Genomic DNA, 19313 nt, shown 5'->3' with positions numbered 1-19313 from the left:
CTTATTAGCATGCAAATTAGCAACATATTGGCTCTTAATTGGTCATTATTACGTACTCATTAATGCCTTATTCTGCATGGCCTTATTATACAACCAGTAAACCATTAACTATGAGTTTTCCCTCTATAACCTCAGAATTATTGCTTATTAGTAGTACCATCTCAATATGCTTTGCTTAGTATGGCCTTTATAAGGTGGTAGTACCACAAGAAGAGTTATTCTGCCTTACTAACACTTAATGAATATGGTCTGTTCTTACATAACAAAACACAAAACTACAAGTGTTAATAGTGTTAAATTACTGTAAATTAAGTTTTTGTTACTTAAAATATGTTCCCCATACTAAAGTGACATCTTGATCATTACTAATTCACTAGTAATTAAGTTTTTTTATGTTCCCCATACTAAAGTGTTACCAAAATAAGATGGCAAACAGCCTCGCTGCTTGCACCCCAAATAGTTTAAACATATTTAGATGTAACTAACATATTTGATATTATATATACATAAGACTAGCTATGCCTCTATATTATACCATACAATATAGTGCTGGGAAGCATTAGTGTACTTTGGCAGGACAACCATAATGTATTATACTCGCAAAATGGTATGAGAAATTAAGAGATGGCAAAATCAACAAATTTTAGGGAAGGCAGAATAGTGCCTGGACCCTTTGGAAATAAATGTTGTATTAGCTAGAGTAGGGAACACTTACTTCTTAGTTTCACTATTTTCTGAGCATGAAGAAATCAACATTCACTCAGTGGTCTTGCTTTTCATCTCCCATCCACAATAGGTGGAAGGATGAAATGTGATGTCGGATCAATATGTTGTTAATCTCCAGTTAACCCCACACCATGGATAAAATATACAGTATGTAATTTATGTAATTTAATGAGAGCTTATCGCCCTGTTTCTCTCCTTTTGCCTAGTACTGAATACAGGGACAGATTATTTCCCAGAGACCACAGATGAACAGATGTCAGTTAACGGCAAAACCAAAATTTGTCAAAGTGATTTCTGATTCCCAAATATAGACAGAGCTTTGTCTTAGTCCAACACAAGCACAATTGAAATACTATAGGTCTTTCATTGACCTGCTGCTTTCTTCCACAGCAAAATCTGTTGGTGTAGATCCTTCATTCTCCCGAATGTCCTCCTCCCGTTCCCTTGCAACCTCCACTATTACCTCCTCAATTGGTTGTTGATCCTGGTTTTGTGTGTTACAACCTAACTTGTCCTCTTCAGACTTACCCGACTCCTGGGACACAGAATAAAGATTCTCAGATTTCTGAGAGGGACATTTGCCATGTCTGTGGAGGTGGTCATCATCTTGGACATCCTTGGGGACATGCCCCTTGTGTGTCTGCTTCTCTATATGGTATGGCGCCACCAATCCGTTGACTTGCTTCATGGAGGCCTCACGGCTGGGGTTGTTAGCGGCGCCACTCTGTTGCAAGATGGTGGTGGTCATATTGTATAGGTGAAGCTTTCTTTGTGGGTGATCGGAGGGGAAATTTGGGGAGTATTTAAATGAGTTGTCAGGATAGACGAGGCTGGAGTTCGCCACTTTTTCAGTTAGCACACCGTGACCTTTACTCCTCATCATTCCCAGGACTTCATAGCGGAAGCTAGATATATTTTGCTTCAGCTCCTGTCAATCAGTTAAGACTAGAGTTTAAATACCATACAGAAACTTAAAAGCAGACTGTTTATGTGATTGTGACTTCGAAGTTAAAATCCTGAAGAGCACTGTTTTATGAAACTTGCTAACAGCTATAATTATACGTGGTATGTTTAAGCAACCAAATTCCCGAAGATCAATTTCACTTTAAACTCAGTCAGCAGCTTTCCTTCCACCAAATGACGAAAACATGGTTAAACCTAAGTTTTAGTTGCAGATTTTGTATTGTATGTTGATTATGGGCTTTTTTTCCCCAAATCAGCTTGCTAGCCACAACTTTCCTTCCTCTTCAAGCCTGCCTGCCTTCTGCCTCTTTCTTCCACAAATGGCTGCAAAGTTGAAAACGAGGAGAGTCTTACCTGACAGTTTTACAAATACATCTATGATTTGGATTAGGGGTGGCGTGATGTACCGGTATTGATGATAACTGATATTTAAAAAACAAAATGTTGATATCACGTTAATAATACACATATTGTATTATTAACATGATATCAAAATATTATGTTAAATATTATGTTATGTTAAATAAGTCAAAATATTAATACATAATATTATGTAAATAATCCAGTGCCTCTCAAATCATTCCATTTCTTTCCGTTCTTGCTTTGTCTCCCTTCCCTGTGATGCTGTGATGCAATCATATCGAATTATATTGGCCACAATAATTATGTAGTGAAAATCTAATGTCATGACAGCCCTAATTTGGATTTGCTATGAAATAATACTAATTTTAATGCTGCTGCAAAACGGAAATTTCTTTGCATGTATAGATCTTCAGGATTTTAACTTAAGGACCAACGCCACACACATTAACACGTATCAGTTACCTTGAAATTCTCCTCCGTTAGCCCTTCCTCTGTTTTAGCATCTCTGATCCTGGCAGCCACATACCTCTTCACCATGTTCCTCAACACTTCCTGAAAAATGGTATTGAGAGTGTTTCAGATAAAACTGCAGTGTAATGAATGCATAGATTTCAGCAAAGGACTGTACTGTATTTTCTGTCACAACGTGTCCCAGTTCATCCAGTTCATAACCCCAGTCATCAACTTTTCTTTATTGGATCCCCGTTTCCTTGTCAGCTCACTAATCTCCCTGTCGTTTCAGATCCCATCTCCCCTTCATGCCTGGGCACCACACCACGCCCTTCACCTGGTTTCCCCACCCATTTCCTCACCCGCAGCTCATTTTCCCCAATGAACCCACAGTACTTAAACCAGCCCCCTTTCACCAGATGGTCTAGTGTGTTCAGCCTAGATATCCAGCATTCCCTAGTTCTGCTTTTGCCTGTACTGCCCGTGTTTTGAATTTGTTGTCTATTTTCCAGACCTCGCTTCTCCTGCCTGCCCCTTGTCTTATCTGGTTACCTGTTGGAGATACCCAGGTAATCTGACCTGAGTTTTGAACCTGTTTGCCTGTCTGCCTGCCCATTGTCTGATCTGGTCACCTGTTGGATTGATTCCCTACTATACTGACCCCCCTTGCCTGCCTTGACAAACTGTTGCTGAAAACTGCCCATCTCTGAGTTGTACTTTTGGGTTCACATCTGCCAGTTTCTTATGAAACAATACAATTTTCAATGTGTAGAGTAAACCCGACACATTTAATAATCCAATATAAACAATTTATTTTCAAAAGATATAAAAAAATAGTACCTGATATTGATGGTTTAATCTTACATTTTCAGCAGCACGTCTCTATATACAAAAAGCAAACAGAAAAGTGTTTTAGTGGTGCTTCTTTGCTTGCCCTATTCTGTATCATTGAAGAACAGCATTTCCATTTTGCGGTCTCATGATGGGAGTTAACTTGGCTACAGAACAGGCAATCTAATTTGCGTTAATTCTTCCTGGGCTACGCCCTCAGAGGTCATACTGTGAGGTTGGTGAAAGAGCGCTCATGTCCAGAGAAATCCTCTGGGAACATCTTACCCCTAAGGTTCCAAATGTTTCCCGCTTTTTTGTGCTGGGTTTCTTCCACACATAGGTCTTTATCCATCCAGTTAGATAGAAAATGGACTTTGGACTGGGGATGATATTAAATGGAGCTGGCAGAGTCCCACCCTCTTCAAAATAGCTCATCCACAGCTTTGTTCTTGCAAATTTCCACTCGATATCTGCATGATCCTGAAAGGCAAATTATTTTTTTCATTGCAACATTTTACAAAACTGTATGAATCGAGTGCAATTTATAGTTTACTGTGGTTAAATCTGACAATTAGTGCCACTCACAGCAATGTGCTGGTAGGAATTATTCATCATTGCAATTAACATGTTTAGCAGAACAACCAGGGAGATTATATTGTAAGTGCCAAACATGGTAGCGCCCACAAACTCTGTAAACTCGTGGTCTGCTTTCACGTTGGTCACATAGAGGCTGATCAGGCCAAATATGGACCAGAATAAAGACTGCAGCGTCTCAAACAGCCTAGGAAAGTGAAGAAAACTCATCAATTATCAATTGTTTCCAACTGAGTAGTCCGATAATGGCCATGGATAATGTGCATTTGTCAGAAGAGATTGGTTTAAAAGCTTTAACTTACGTTGAGAAAGCATTGTTTTGCCGTTCACAGCGGATCCCCTTACATTCTTTGCCCTCGTCTGTCTCATAGTAAAAGTAGAGCTGGTTGAGTCCATTGGCAAAGGCTAATAACACCAGGCAATAAATGAAAAGGAACTTGAGGATGTCTAGGAGCATGCGCCCCAGTGAGATCTGTAAGGGTCCAAGATGGGAGTTGGCCGTGAAAAGCCAAATGAGGCGCAATGAGCTGAAGATATTGGCTATGGCAAATAAAGACTCTGCCACCAAAGTCGGGTGCCACATTTCCCAACTCTCTCTGGGTTTGAGAGCATTGTACTGTTGGAAAGACAGAGAATTTCAATCAATGCACAATGTACAAGCCGTCCAAGACGCAATAATGGAAATTAAAACAATGGTGTTCATATGCCTTTATTTGTATGACAGCAGCAATGACAGCGATTTTTTTAAGGATAAACACTATGGAATGATTTTTTTTCTCCTAAATTTATTTCTGATTTTTCCCTTTTTCTCCCAATTTAGTGGTCAATCACTCCCTATTTTAGTTCAAACACCCACCCTCGTACTGTATGCATTTGCCAACTGCATCTCTCCGGCTGGCAGTCTCGAAGGAGACGCCTCCCCACTTTCGTGACAAGGCGAATCCAGGCCGAACCACTGCTTTTTTCGACACACACACACGCATTCATGTGACAAACACAAGCCGACTCCGCCCCCCTCCCGAAGACAGCGTTGCCAATTATTGCTGCTTCATCGACTCCGGCCATAGTCGGCTCTGACGAGACTGGGGCGCGAAGCCCGGTCCCCAGTGGGCAACTGCATCGACACAAAGCCAATGCTTAGACCGCTACACCACCGCAGACCCTAATATGGAATGATTTAGAAGCATATGAATGTCTAACTCTTCAGCTATATATATATATATATATATATATATATATATATATATATATATATATATATATATATATATATATATGTTGTGGCGGACACTAGGGGCTATGCCTCTCACCCAGCAGGACTGTGAGCTGGGGGCGTGGTTTACGTTCCCGGGCTCGCCGGGGCAGGGTTGTTCCTGCTGCAGTTGGTTTTTGGAGTTGAGGAATAAGCATCAAACTCGCCTTGGTCTCCTGTGTTTTTCCTCATTCCTGCCACATTGTTGACCCCGAATTGAACATGTTTGGAGCAGAAGAGGAGTGTGAATCCACTTCGGCCACGCCGCCCCAACTCTCACAGCCGGCCGTTCTCGCCGCGGCTGTGAAACTCCCAGAGTTCTGGCAGAGCGACCCGGCCTCGTGGTTCCAGCATGTCGAGGCGCTGTTCCACCTGCGTGGATTCTCCGCGGACGACTCCAGATACTATCTGGTCGTCGCTGCGCTGGACCAGCAGTCCACACGCCGGGCCATGCAACTGTTGCGCGCCCCTCCGCAACACGATAAATACGTCGCCCTCAAACATCTTCTGCTCCGGAGGTACAGCCTATCTGCCGCAGAGAGGGCAGATAGAATCCTTTCCCTATCTGGTTTGGGCGACGGGACGGCTGTGGATCTCATGGACAATATGCTGTCGCTGCTAGGCTCAGATGAAGGCGGGTTTCTTTTCCCGCACGTTTTCCTGCGCCAGCTCCCGTCTCCTGTGCGCGCGGCTTTGGCTAACTCCCCGTGTCTGGCCGCTGGTGACTGCCGAGCTTTGGCTGAGGAGGCCGATCAGGTCCTGCTGGCTACCAGACGGTTCTCTGTGCAGAGTGTGGCATCGGAGCCTCTGCAGCCGACGTCGGAGGACGCGGACCTGGCAGTGGTGGCTGAAGTGACTGCCCGGAGACGGCGCGGGAGAGGCCTCTGTTTCTTCCACCGGCGGTTCGGCGGCAAGGCGAGGCGCTGCGTCCCTCCGTGCACGTTTGAGGCGGCGGGAAACTCCAGGGCCAGCGCTCAGTAGCAGCTGTGGGCGCTGGCGGACGTGGTGAGCTGCTCTTCATTAAGGACACGATGTCAGGAAGACGGTTTCTGGTGGACTCAGGCTCGCAAAACAGCCTACTCCCTCCTGCTAAGACAGACAGGTCGGCCGAAGGCGGCGGCCCACAGTTAAGTGCAGCTAACGGTTCGTCCATTGCGACGTTTGGCACAAGGTTGGTGACTGTTTGCTTCCACGGGCGCCATTTTGAGTGGGACTTTGTAGTGGCCGCCATTACTGTTCCTATTATCGGCGCGGATTTTCTGTGTGCTAATGGTCTGCTGGTTGATGTCGCAAACCGCCGTTTAATTGATGCTGTGTCTTTCGCCACTGTTCCGTGTGAGACAGGGGGAGCCGGGCCGTTAACACACGCTAACTTTTTGGCATTAGGGGATGTTTTTCAGCGTTTGCTGGCGGATTTTCCATCGGTGACTACACCTGCCTTTTCCACCGCGGTTACTAAACACGGGGTAGAAGATTTCATTCCCACTCTGGGACCGCCAGTTTTTGCACGCGCGGCGCCTCAACACGGTAAAATTGGCTACAGGTAAGGAGGAGTTCGCCATCATGGGGCGTCTGGGTATAGTGAGGCGTTCCAACAGCCCGTGGGCCTCGCCGCTTCACATGGTGCCCAAGGCGGATGGGTCGTGGCGGCCTTGCGGCGATTTTCGCCGCCTGAACAACGTCACCGCCAATGACCGCTATCCCATCCCACACATACAGGACTTTTCCATATGCCCGGCAGGTACCACTATCTTCTCCAAGGTGGACCTGGTGCGCGGCTATCATCAGGTTCCTGTGCGCGCAGAGGACGTGCCCAAGACTGCAGTGATCACCCCGTTTGGGCTTTTTGAGTTCATGCGCATGCCTTTTGGCTTGAAGGGGGCAGCGCAAACCTTTCAGAGGCTGATGGACTCGGTATTGCGTGACCTTGCTTTCGTGTTCGTTTATCTCGACGACATATTAGTGGCCAGTCCGTCAGCTGTAGAGCACCTGGCGCACCTGAAACAGGTTTTCCGTCGTCTGGACGAACACGGCCTGATCGTCAACCCGGTCAAGTGTCAGTTTGGACTGCCGGTGATTGACTTCTTGGGTCACCGCATTTCGCCGCAAGGCGCGGTCCCGTTGCCTTCTAAGGTGCAGGCGGTGGCGGAATTTCCCCGCCCGGTCTCTGTTAAGGCATTGCAGGAATTCTTGGGCATGGTGAATTTCTATAACCGTTTCCTCCCTCGCGCTGCCCACCTCCTTCAGCCGCTTTACGAAGCCCTGCGGCTTAAGAAGGCTAACGACCCTGTCGACTGGACTCCCGAACAGGTCCAGGCCTTTGACGGAGCTAAGTGCGCCCTGGCTAACGCTGCCCTCCTCGCCCATCCCACACCCACGGCGTCCATAGCTTTAACAACCGATGCGTCTGACATAGCCGTGGGGGCTGTGGTTGAACAGCGTGTGGCGAATGCGTGGCAGCCACTCGCATTTTTTAGCCGCAAACTGCGGGATAGCGAGCGCAAGTACAGCGTTTTTGACCGGGAGTTGCTGGCACTGCACCTTGCAACCCGGTATTTCCGCTTCCTGCTGGAGGGTTGCCCATTCACGGCTTATGTGGATCATAAGCCGCTGACTTTTGCCATGTCCAAGGTGACTGAGCCGTGGTCTGCTCGTCAACAGCGCCACCTAGCGGCGATCTCCGAGTTCACAACGGACATTCAGCATGTGGCCGGGAAGTCCAACCCTGTTGCTGATTGTCTGTCGCGTGTGCTTGTGTGTCCTGTGCACCTCGGTGTGGATTTCTCCGCTATGGCTGCCGACCAGCCCAGCGACCCGGACGTCCTTGCCCTTAGGTCAACGCGTACCGGTCTCAAGCTAGAGGACGCTGTATGCAGGAAGGCAGTCCTGCCCTCCTCTGCACCGTCGAGTTTTCGATTCGATTCACTCCCTCTCGCACCCTGGAGTTCGGGCGTTGGTGAAGTTGGTCGGTTCCAAGTTCGTCTGGCCTGGCCTCCGCAAGGACGTCAAGGGGTGGGCAGTTGCATGTGTAGCGTGCCAGCGCGCTAAGGTCCACCAGCACACTAAATCGCCCCTCGAACCGTTTCCAATCCCGGCCAGACGTTTCGACCACGTGCATGTGGACCTGGTGGGCCCTCTATCTTCTTCACAGGGTTTTACGCACCTGCAAACAATGGTAGATCGGACCACCAGGTGGCCAGAAGCTGTCCCTCTATCCTCCACAACATCCTCGGATGTTGCACGCGCTTTTCTTTCCTCCTGGGTCACCCGTTTCGGCACTCCGTCAGATATCACCTCAGACAGGGGCCCCCAGTTCGTGTCAGAGCTCTGGTCGGCACTTGCGCGATCCTTGGGTGTGCAGGTACACTGCAATACCGCGTATCACCCTCAGGCTAACGGGTGGTGTGAACGTTTTCACCGGTCGCTCAAGGCGGCGCTGCGCTCTCGGATGGTAACTGGGTGGATCGTTTACCTTGGGTTATGCTCAGGTTGCGTTCGGCTCCTAATAGTCCATGGGCCAGAGCCCAAAATTTCCTATTTCGGTACACTCAAGGTGGCAAAACTTACTTATAATTTTTGAAAGGATCCATGTCTGTAGATGATATTTTGGTATGATAACCATTCCTGAGTGGCAGCTGTATCACAGTTATCAGCTCATGAAGTTAACCACCCCCTAAAGTAAATTGCATTTTAGACGCTGGTGCATATCCTGGTTTAGCCTCATGGTCAGGACATTTTTCAATGTTCTATAATATTGTCTTTGGTATCATTTTAAAGGGGACCTTCTTAGCTTTCATTCAAGCCCTGTTGTGGATATTTCTCACAAATATAGAGGTCACTTGAGCTCTTCAATCCGTCAATAACACACATCTTTCTGCAATGTTCGCCTAAACTATATACTTTCTTTTAGCCCTGTGGCATCTAGGAATATCAGGGACACAAAACACAAAAACTGGAATACTCACAGGACTGTAAAGATTCAGGAAATGTATAATATACCCATACTATTTCATTGTGTGAGGTGATTGTGAACCTTAAATTAGAAGGGCATTATTACTAAGAAACTAACTAGACCAAAGCCAGTTAGTCCATGGGTCAGACCAGATATCGATATCACCCAAGGTGACACAACTTCACTGGTGCCATTTTATTTGGTACACTAACAGAAGTAAAATAATACATGATAACCTTTCCAAATGAGCAGCTATTTCATTTTTCTTTCAGGAAACCTGTTTCTGTGCCTCTCACGATTGTGTATTTGCCCAGATTTTTACAAATATAGCATTTCAACACCCCTGGTACTGATTAGCCTAGCTTAAACTCTGGGACAGTTCTTAGTTGGCCAACAACCAAGGATAACCAGTACTGTGTACTTCCATTCATTGTGCTAAGCTAGGCTAACGTGCAGCCAGATAGCTTTCTACTAAACACATATAGAGGAAACTGGTATCTATATTCTTGTCTCACTCTGGAGAAGATTGTAAGCTAATTTCCCATAATGTTAGCATGTTCTTTTAATGTATATGTTAATATGATTAGTTAAAGTGGCTACGAGGAACTTTCATCTTGTGTTGATTTTAGCGGCCTCATGTGGACAAAATACAGCTGTTGCATAGCAACTAGGTAATGTATCTATTTGTGGCTATGTAAGATAAATAATGGTAATATGACGCTGGTGAAGCAAAGTAAACTTTGTTTTAGTAGTGTTCATACACCTAAGTTACATGTATTTGTTTGTATGTGGCAGGTGAAAACTGACTGAATATGGCCACTGGTGAACAAGCAAGTTTTTACCCAATACCAAAGCGCCCACGGGTGGAGTGCATTATCCACTGTTCTGATGATACAGATAAGCTGGTTTCACTACAAAGTGTCGACTCATGGAGAACTCTGCTCAGGGCAGCTCAGATACGAAATCATGCACCAGTTTTGAAACTGGCAAAAGACATTCCTGAGGGACAGATTCCAGCAATCTACTACCACAGAAAGTGTCGCAGTATCTTCACTATGAAGCAAATTCTTGATGGCCTCCTTGCAAAAGAAAAGAAAAGTTGTGTCTCTGCTGAAGAGAAACAATCTAAGAGAGTAGCTCGACATGCTCCAAGTACATCTAGGACTTATGATGCAGAGTGCATATTTTGTCAGAAAAACAGCAAATATTCCAAGAGACAGAATACGAGAGAAGTACTGGTGCAGTGTCGAGAACTGCGAGCTGATGCAAAGATCAGGAGTGCAGCCACAAAGAAAAGGGACAGCAGAATCCTTGCCATTGTGAGTAGAGACCTTGTAGCAGCTGAAGGGCACTACCACAGGTCATGCTATAGACTTTACACCAAAGAAGAGGTTTCCAAAGGAGAGGTTGCCAGCAACGAAGATGATGATGCTGCAGCCCAGTATGAAGCTGCTGTGAATAAGGCATACAATGAGCTGTTCCTCTTCATCAGGATGGAGCTTTTTGGCAATCCTCAAGTGATGACAATGACTGATCTCTCTTCTAGACTGGTAGCTTCAATGAACTCCCAAGGCATTGCCCAAGTCAAGGAATCAACCAAGAAGCACATAAGGCGAAACCTGGAGAGTGAGTTTGCTGGAGCCTTGCAGATATTCCCTGATGAGAAAGGAAAATTCTTCCTCTATCCCGATAACTTGTCCATGAGGGAACTTGCCAAAGAAAATCAGTCTCTCAAAAGGGAGCTGCAGACCCTGAAAAGTGTCAGTGCACAAGATGTTATAGCCAAAGCAGCCATCAAATTGAGAGCAGACATTAAAAGTCAAGATGTTCCTCAAACCTGGCCGCCTGAAGTCAAACCAGAAGCAGAATGTCCTACCATTCCAGAGTCGCTCATTATCTTCCTGTACTCTCTACTCACAGGCTCAAATGATCCTGATCATGCATCCCAGAGAGTGCAGTGCCTTCTGCAGTCATTTGGCCATGACATAGTATATGCAGTGACATGTGGAAATACCAAGCCTTCCAAGCACATTGTTCTGCCATTCAGTGTCAAATCGTTGACAGGAAATGTAGAGTTGATAAACATCCTCAACCGACTTGGTCACAGTGTGTCCTATTCACAGATGGAAGAGATCAACACTGCCCTGTGTCTCCAGAAACTCTCATCATCAGGGAGTGGCATTGCCCTTCCAGCTAACATCCATCCTGGCATATTCACAACTTTAGCCTGGGACAATATCGACCGTCTTGAAGAAACTGTCAGTGGTGAGGGAACATCTCACAGAGTCAATGGGATTGCTGTGCAAGCAAAGCCAGTCAACCCACTTCCTGTCCAACCCATGCCCACTGTTCCCAAAACAAAGAAGAGAAGCATTGATGGACCCCCACCAATGTTACCAACTTACAATGCTGGACAACGGGTAGGGCCACCACAAAGCAAAAAGTCAGATGCCGATACTGCAGCCAATACTAAGCTTGCCAGAGAGAAAAACCTTCTTTGGGTCCTAGCACGCATGTCACAACAAGAAGAACAGTCAGTCAGCAGCTGGACAGGCTTCAACATCCTGACTCGAGGAGAGATGATGGTCATCCCCGACAATATAGGCTATCTGCCTACCATCAATGCTCCAGCGACACAAATGTCTACTGTCAACGAGGTGCTTAACCAGTCACTGAGCATCATGCAGTGCTTAGGCCTGAGGAAGATTGCCTGTGTCTTTGACCAAGCCCTGTATGCGAAGGCTGTCGAGATCACATGGAAACACCATGACAAGTTCCATGATATCATCGTTAGGCTTGGGGTATTCCACACCATCTGCACACTGCTGGCAATAATAGGAAAGCGTTTCCAAGATGCTGGACTCAAAGACCTCTGCATTGAGTCTGGCATGATTGCAGAAGGCTCAATTGCTGGTGTTATGGATGGCCGCAAGTACAACAGGGCAGTGCGACTACACAAGCTCCTGTATGAGGCTCTCATGCGACTGACCTTGAATGGTTTCCTGTCCTGGTTGGAAGAAACTCACAGGAATGACATGGTTGACCTGAATGAGACACTGAAGACCATTGACAGCCTTGGGAAAGAAGTCTCACAACATGCTTTGAAGGAGGTCCTCGAGAACAGCTCTTGTACACGCATCATGGATCTATTTGAAGTCTACCGTGAGTTCCTTAGAGGTGGAAACGGCAGCCTCTCGAACTTCTGGATGTCCTATTTGGACATGGTTGAAATCTTGTTGGGGCTCATCCAAGCCAGAGAGGGAGACTGGATGCTACACTTGGCTAGCATTCGAGCAATGATCCCATGGTGCTTTGCTTATGACAGGATGAATTATGCACGCTACCTCCCCTACTACTACGCCCAGATGTCTGAGCTGCCCATCACACACCCAGATGTGTACACAGAATTCATGGAAGGAGGCTTCTCAGTCCAACTGGGCTCCACCAATCCCTTTGGCCGAATCCCTGTTGACCAAGCTATAGAAGAAACGGTGAACAAAGACACCCAAACAGCTGGAGGGACAAAGGGATTCAGCTTGAAGCCAGGAGCTGTGACCAAATATTATCTCACAGCTGAGTATAGAAGCATGTACCTCAGACAGCTGAGAGACCTGACAGGTCAAGGCAGGTGCAAATGGTCTCATCCAGATCTACAGAGTCCAAGGATCAAGAGAGATGAAGCAGATGTCCAGTCTCTCATGGACCTTATGGAGAATAACTGGCTCAATCCTATGTCCCCTGATGAGATTGATTTGGTTAGCCTCTCCACTGGCAACATGGCTCCACCTGATGTGACCATAGATCTCTTGAGAGCTCTTGAGAAAGGAGAAGAGGCCTACCAAGCATTCCAGCAAACAAGGTTAGATGCAGACCCACTACCTGTGAAATTCCACGACAAGATGACCAAGCAAAGTCTGAAAACATTCTCCAATGTCAGCACAAAACAAGCTCATGGAAAGAAAGCACATGATGTGGTTCTGAAGGCAGATAGAAACCTTTTCAGTCACATGATCCTGGTGGCTGAAAGCAGGAAGGTGAATCTGAAGGATGTCCTTGCCTACCCATTGGGCCCACTACCATGGGCACTGGCAAATGCTGATGGGTCCTTACAAAAAACAAACAAGGCTGCACTTGCCAGAGAGCTTGAAAAGAATGTATCTCCTGCAGAAGACATCCCAATCCCATCTACTTCCATCATTGATGGGATGAGCCTGGTCCAAAAAATGAATGGCAACAACAAAACCTTTGCACAGGTGGCAGAGTCAGCCTTGACCCAGGTCCTCCATGAGGGAGCACAGAGTGGGAGGATTGATGTTGTTTTTGATGTCTATCACCAGACTTCGATCAAAGATGCTGAACGACTGAACCGGGGTGGAGACATCACTCTCCAGTACAAGAATCTTGCAGGGGGACACCACGTCCAGCAGTGGAGAACATTTCTGTGCAGTTCCTCCAAAAAGACCAGTCTCATCAAGTTTCTGGTGGAAGAGTGGAAACTCCCACGATACAGAGCTATGCTGCATGGCAAGGTGTTGTACATGACCTGTGAGGAAACCTGCTACAAGTTGACAGAAGATGGGTGTGAGGAAGCAGCAGAACTGCACTCCACACATGAAGAAGCTGACACCCGTCTGCTCCTGCATGCATTGGATGCAGCAAATGCGGGCTCAATGTCAGTTATCATCACAGCTGAGGACACTGATGTCATGGTGCTTTGTCTTGGCTTCCAGAAGGACATCACCTGTCCCATCTACCAGAAGTGTGGGACTCAGAACCGCACACGGTTTGTCGACATCACCAAACTGGCAAGTTCACTTGGAGACAGCATCTGTGACAGCCTAATTGGCTTACATGCCTTCACAGGCTGCGACACTGTCAGTGCATTCGCTGGTCGAGGGAAGCTGAATGCCCTGAAGATAGTGAGAAAGCACACTTCCTGCCAAGAGACTTTTAGTCAACTGGGACAGACATGGAATGTGAGTGATGAGCTGTTCCAGAAAATTGAGCAGTTCACCTGTCGGATGTATGTTGCTAATAGCAGCACTGCTGAGGTGAACAAACTGCGTTACCAGCTCTTCTGCACCAAAAGGGGAGAGGTTGAGTCCAGCCAGCTGCCACCATGTAGAGACTGTCTCTTTATGCATGTTCAACGAGCCAACAATCAGGCAGCAATATGGAAGTGCTGTCTGCAGGCTAACCCTGTGATGCCAAGCCCTACTGAGTATGGATGGACAGACGATGAAGGCAAGCTGGCCATTTACTGGATGCGCTCCCCACCTGCACCAGATGTGGTCTTGGAAATGCTAACATGCAAGTGTGTGCATTCATGCAAAATGCCAAGCTGCATGTGCCTGTCAAATGGACTTCCATGCACAGACATGTGCAGGTTACAGACCTGCAGTAACCAAAAACAGCAGGATGGTCCAGAACTGGACTTTGAACTTGGGGAGTCAGATGATGAGAGAAACGAGCAGTTTGATGAATGACAGTGTGATGATTCTGATGGTATTACTGTGGTAGTAGTCTATTGATGCACAGGATGTTGATTCTGGACTTGGTTACCCAGAGCTTGATAACAATAATGTAACCATATTCACATATACCCATTACCCTACCCATTACCATTACATATACCCACTAATGATATGGGATTACATGTATCATTGACTAAGTATATGTAAATGTCAATGTTGTTTAAAATATTAAAATAGTTCATTATCTCACTATGGTATTCCTTTTTATCATGTATTTTGATTGTGTATTTAAACAAATGTATAGAGACCAGTTTGTGACCTAACTGGCTTTGGTCTAGTTCTCATTTAAGGCTCACAACCACCTCACACAATGAAATAGTATGGGTATATTATACATTTTCTGAATCTTTACAGTCCTGTGAGTATTCCAGTTTTTGTGTTTTGTGTCCCTGATATTCCTAGATGCCACAGGGCTAAAAGAAAGTATATAGTTTAGGCGAAAATTGCAGAAAGATGTGTGTTATTGACGGGTTGAAGAGCTCAAGTGACCTCTATATTTGTGAGAAATATCCACAACAGGGCTTGAATGAAAGCTAAGAAGGTCCCCTTTAAAATGATACCAAAGACAATATTATAGAACATTGAAAAATGTCCTGACCATGAGGCTAAACCAGGATATGCACCAGCGTCTAAAATGCAATTTAGTTTAGCGGGTGGTTAACTTCATGAGCTGATAACTGTGATACAGCTGCCACTCAGGAATGGTTATCATACCAAAATATCATCTACAGACATGGATCCTTTCAAAAATTATAAGTGAGTTTTGCCACCTTGAGTGTACCGAAATATCGTCTGGCCCATGGACTATAAGGAGGACCTCGACGCGTCACCCGCTGAGCTGTTGCTCGGTCAGCCGCTCCGCGTCCCTGGGGAATTTTTTGCCTGGGAGTTCTGCTCCTCGACCCCGTCCGGCCGTTTATCCTTTTTTGTCCGACAGCACTCGGGTTCCAGGCCCCGTTCACCACTGTTTTCCGCGGTCGTTCGTGCCTGCGGAGCTCATGTCGGCTCGTTTTGTTTTTGTACGGCATGATGCTCACCGCTCGCCCCTCCAACCCCCATATGATGGCCCATTTCGGGTTCTTGAGACGGGTCCTAAGGGTTTTGTGCTAGATATGGGTGGGCGTAGGGAGCGTGTCACACTTGATAGGCTTAAACCGGCGCACAGGGTGGCAGGCGAAGTTGTGTTTCCGGCCCAGGTTCCCCGTCGGGGTCGTCCTCCTTCCAGGACCCCAGCAGTGTCTTCACGGGTTCAGCGTTCTGCTTCTCAGCCGGCTTTGGACTGTGTTTCACCTACTGTTTCGGCTGAGGGACGGCGCAGCCGTTATGGCAGGCGTCTTAAGCCTCCAGTGAGACACTAATTTTCTTTCCAGGAGTCCCTTCTGGGTGTTCGGGGGGGGGGGGGGGGGCTGTGTGGCGGACACTAGGGGCTATGCCTCTCACCCAGCAGGACTGTGAACTGGGGGCGTGGTTTACGTTCCCGGACTCACCGGTGCAGGGTTGTTCCTGCTGCAGTTGGTTTTTGGAGTTGAGGAATAAACATCAAACTCGCCTTGGTCTCCTGTGTTTTTCCTCATTCCTGCCACAACATATATATATCAACACGGATACAGGAAAAGATTTTAATACAATGCAGTACAGGCCTGTTTCGTGTGTCTCACACTCATCAGCTGCTAATGTGTTTAGAAGCTGATGAGTGCACACACATTAGCAGCTGATGAGTGTGAGACGCACGAAACAGGCCTGTACTGCAATGTATTACAAAATTTTTTCCTGTATCCGTGTTGATATTCAGAAAAAAACCCTATATATATATATATAGCTATCAGCTGTGTAATATGGTTTGGAGACAGTGGCACTGACAAAAAGACAGGAGGCGGAGCTGGAGGTGGCAGAGTTGAAGATGCTAAGATTTTCATTGGGAGTGACGAAGAAGGACAGGATTAGGAACGAGTATATTAGAGGGACAGCTAAGGTTGGACGGTTTGGAGACAAAGCAAGAGAGGCAAAATTGAGATGGCTTGGACATGTGTGGAGGAGAGATGCTGGGTATATTGGGAGAAGGATGCTGAATATGGAGCTGCCAGGGAAGAGGAAAAGAGGATGACCAAAGAGGAGGTTTATGGATGTGGTGAGGGAGGACATGCAGGTGGCTGGTGTGACAGAGGAAGATGCCGAGGACAGGAAGAGATGGAAAACGATCATCCGCTGTGACAACCCCTAATGGGAGCAGCTGAAAGTAGTAGTAGTAGTAGTAGCAGTAGTGGTAGTAGTTGTAGTAGTAGATTGTCTAACTCATCGTTATGATACCGCAATGTGATGCAATCGTTTCAGTGTAAAGTGGTTTGTGCCGTAGAACTACAAAGGCACTACAGCAATGCAGTCATTCATTCATAATACTGTATTAATAATACAATCAAGTGAACTCTACTTTGTATTGTGATCATACCTTCATATAGGCAACAACCTTAAGCGATATGGTAGCAAGGTAGAGGGAGTTCATAATAAAATCCATTAAGTTCCACCAGTCATGTATGTAGTCCTGGAACCCGGCATCCCACATCTGTTTGATCTCTGTCCATATGAAACCTTGAGAAGATAAAGTGCCAGAAAAGTTAGCACATCCTTGATTGAAATGCTTGTCATTGATTTAAGCAGTTTTGTCTGACCCCTGCTGGAAGACACAGGTCTGTTTATGTGGAGTGACTCTGTGCATCAGATGGTGCCGCATAACCCTTTGACTATGTTCACACTGCAAGTCTGAATAGTATATTCTGCTTCTTCTTGCCCAGATCTGATTCTCTCTTGTCTCAGAATTTCACAGATGATTCGCATACAAAAACAGTCAGCAGTAAATGATATCTGACTGCGCTAAATGGTTTCACTGGCAACTTCTGCAAACCCTTCTTTTCGCTTGCAATATCTGCCATTGGGTTTACCTTTGAGAGGGCCAACTCCTCAACTGGATATAAAATTGGTGACTTCGCTGTTTTGTGTGGGGCAGTTAAACTGAAATTTCAATCACACTTAGGCCTTTTGTGCTAAAACCATCACATTTAATACAAATAGAGGTTAGTATGAAGATAATTGGATATTGGGGCATTGTATATTTAACCCATGTCTCAATGTGTGTCTGTGTGTGTGTGGGTGTGACACACACACACACACACACACACACACACTCCAAGTGTATAAATGATACAGACCCACAATTTGCAAAAATGAAGGTGTACTCAATCTTATTCTGCAAGTGCTGCTCCAGTTAACTTTTCCATGGTTGGCTACATTTGTGAACTGAATTTCAACTGAATTGGTTTTAAATTGGCTTTGGAATTTAATTTGAATTGGTTTTACAGGGAGGTTCTGCCTCCATCTGATTAGCCTTTTATTATTTTGTTTATCCAGCTCTGGTTATCCTTTCTTTTTTTTAATCTTATTTCTTTATCTTATTCTTTTAATATTCATGTTATTTAATCTCTGTCTTGTTCTGCATCTCTAATTTAAGGTCTTTTTTAAACCTTTATGTATAGCACTTTGAATTGTCTTTGTGTATGAAATGTGTGACTTCATAAAAAGTTCATGATTTTCATAATTTTCCTCTCTTATGAGAGCATTTCGTTGTAGCATTACCTACAATAAAATGTTCGTCGATAATGTTAGAATGATGACATGTTCGAGCAACGAATAGAAGTTAGCAAACAGTCTAGACCTGAGCTCTGATCCTTAAATTAATTGACTAACATTAATCTAGATAATAGATTCTTATAGAATCAATTAACATGAATCTTTTACACGAGGGCAAATACCATCCATCCATCCATCCATCCATTATCTGACCCGCTTATCTTGTTCCCAGGGTCACGGGGATGCTGGAGCCTATCCCAGCAGTCCTTGGGCGGCAGGCGGGGACACACCCTGGACAGGCCACCAGGCCATCACAGAGGACAAATACCAACCTCTTCTAGTTCCCCACCATATGCCATATGCAAGCTACTGCCGTTGCTGTTCAGCAGGAAACCTGCAACTCCGCTTAGACCTAATGCTGACGGATGGGAGCGGTTGTGGAGTCAAAACGACAAAAGTCATTTGAGATCACTGAAAAATATGGGTAGGAACAACTCAATTGTCCCTTGACATTGGTAGCGACATGTCCCTACCCAAATCTATACCTATGGATTTATATCATTGTGAAATTAACACTTTTTGGCTGTTGGTCAGACTAACAGATTTTTTTTAATTAATTGTTTAATCCCCGTGGTGAAATTCTCCACATTTAACCCATCCTAGCTGTATAGCAAGGATTAGTGGGCAGCCACTGTGCAGCGCTTGGGGACCAACTCCAGTTCTTCTTTCCATACCTCGGTCAGGAGCACAGACAGGAGCATTAACCCTAACATGCATGTCTTTTTGATGGTGGGGGAAACCGGAGCACCCGGAGAAAATACACCACAGACAAGGGGAGAACATGCAAACTCCACACAGAGGACGACCTGGGATGACCCCCAAGGTTGAACAACCCTGGGGTTCGAACCCAGGACCTTCTTGCTGTGTGGTGATAGCGTTAACCACTCAGCCAGCGTCCTGCCAATTTTGAGACATCACCTTGGACTCTAGAAACCTAAGGTGGGCATTCATCAGTATTTTTTTACTT

The 19313-nt window shown here is 45.8% G+C and overlaps 1 protein-coding gene across 1 annotated transcript in view; it reads right to left on the bottom strand.

Annotated features, from left to right (window-relative positions):
* Nucleotides 1-1078: 1078 nt before the first annotated feature.
* Nucleotides 1079-19313, bottom strand: part of trpc4b (transient receptor potential cation channel, subfamily C, member 4b) — a 30744-nt gene continuing 12509 nt past the window's right edge. Inside the window, exons 4-10 of the mRNA XM_056283768.1 lie at nt 17112-17251; nt 4230-4543; nt 3919-4114; nt 3619-3813; nt 3343-3384; nt 2515-2604; nt 1079-1654 (exon numbers count right to left, since the gene is read on the bottom strand). Of these exons, the coding sequence (XP_056139743.1) occupies nt 1079-1654; nt 2515-2604; nt 3343-3384; nt 3619-3813; nt 3919-4114; nt 4230-4543; nt 17112-17251 (1553 nt within the window). The remainder of the gene's footprint in view (nt 1655-2514; nt 2605-3342; nt 3385-3618; nt 3814-3918; nt 4115-4229; nt 4544-17111; nt 17252-19313) is intronic.

This window comes from Lampris incognitus, chromosome 7 (assembly GCF_029633865.1).
Source record: "Lampris incognitus isolate fLamInc1 chromosome 7, fLamInc1.hap2, whole genome shotgun sequence".
NCBI classification, from domain to species: Eukaryota; Metazoa; Chordata; class Actinopteri; order Lampriformes; family Lampridae; genus Lampris; species Lampris incognitus.
Note: the sequence above shows the minus strand (reverse complement) of the source record. Positions and strands in the feature narration are given on the sequence as shown.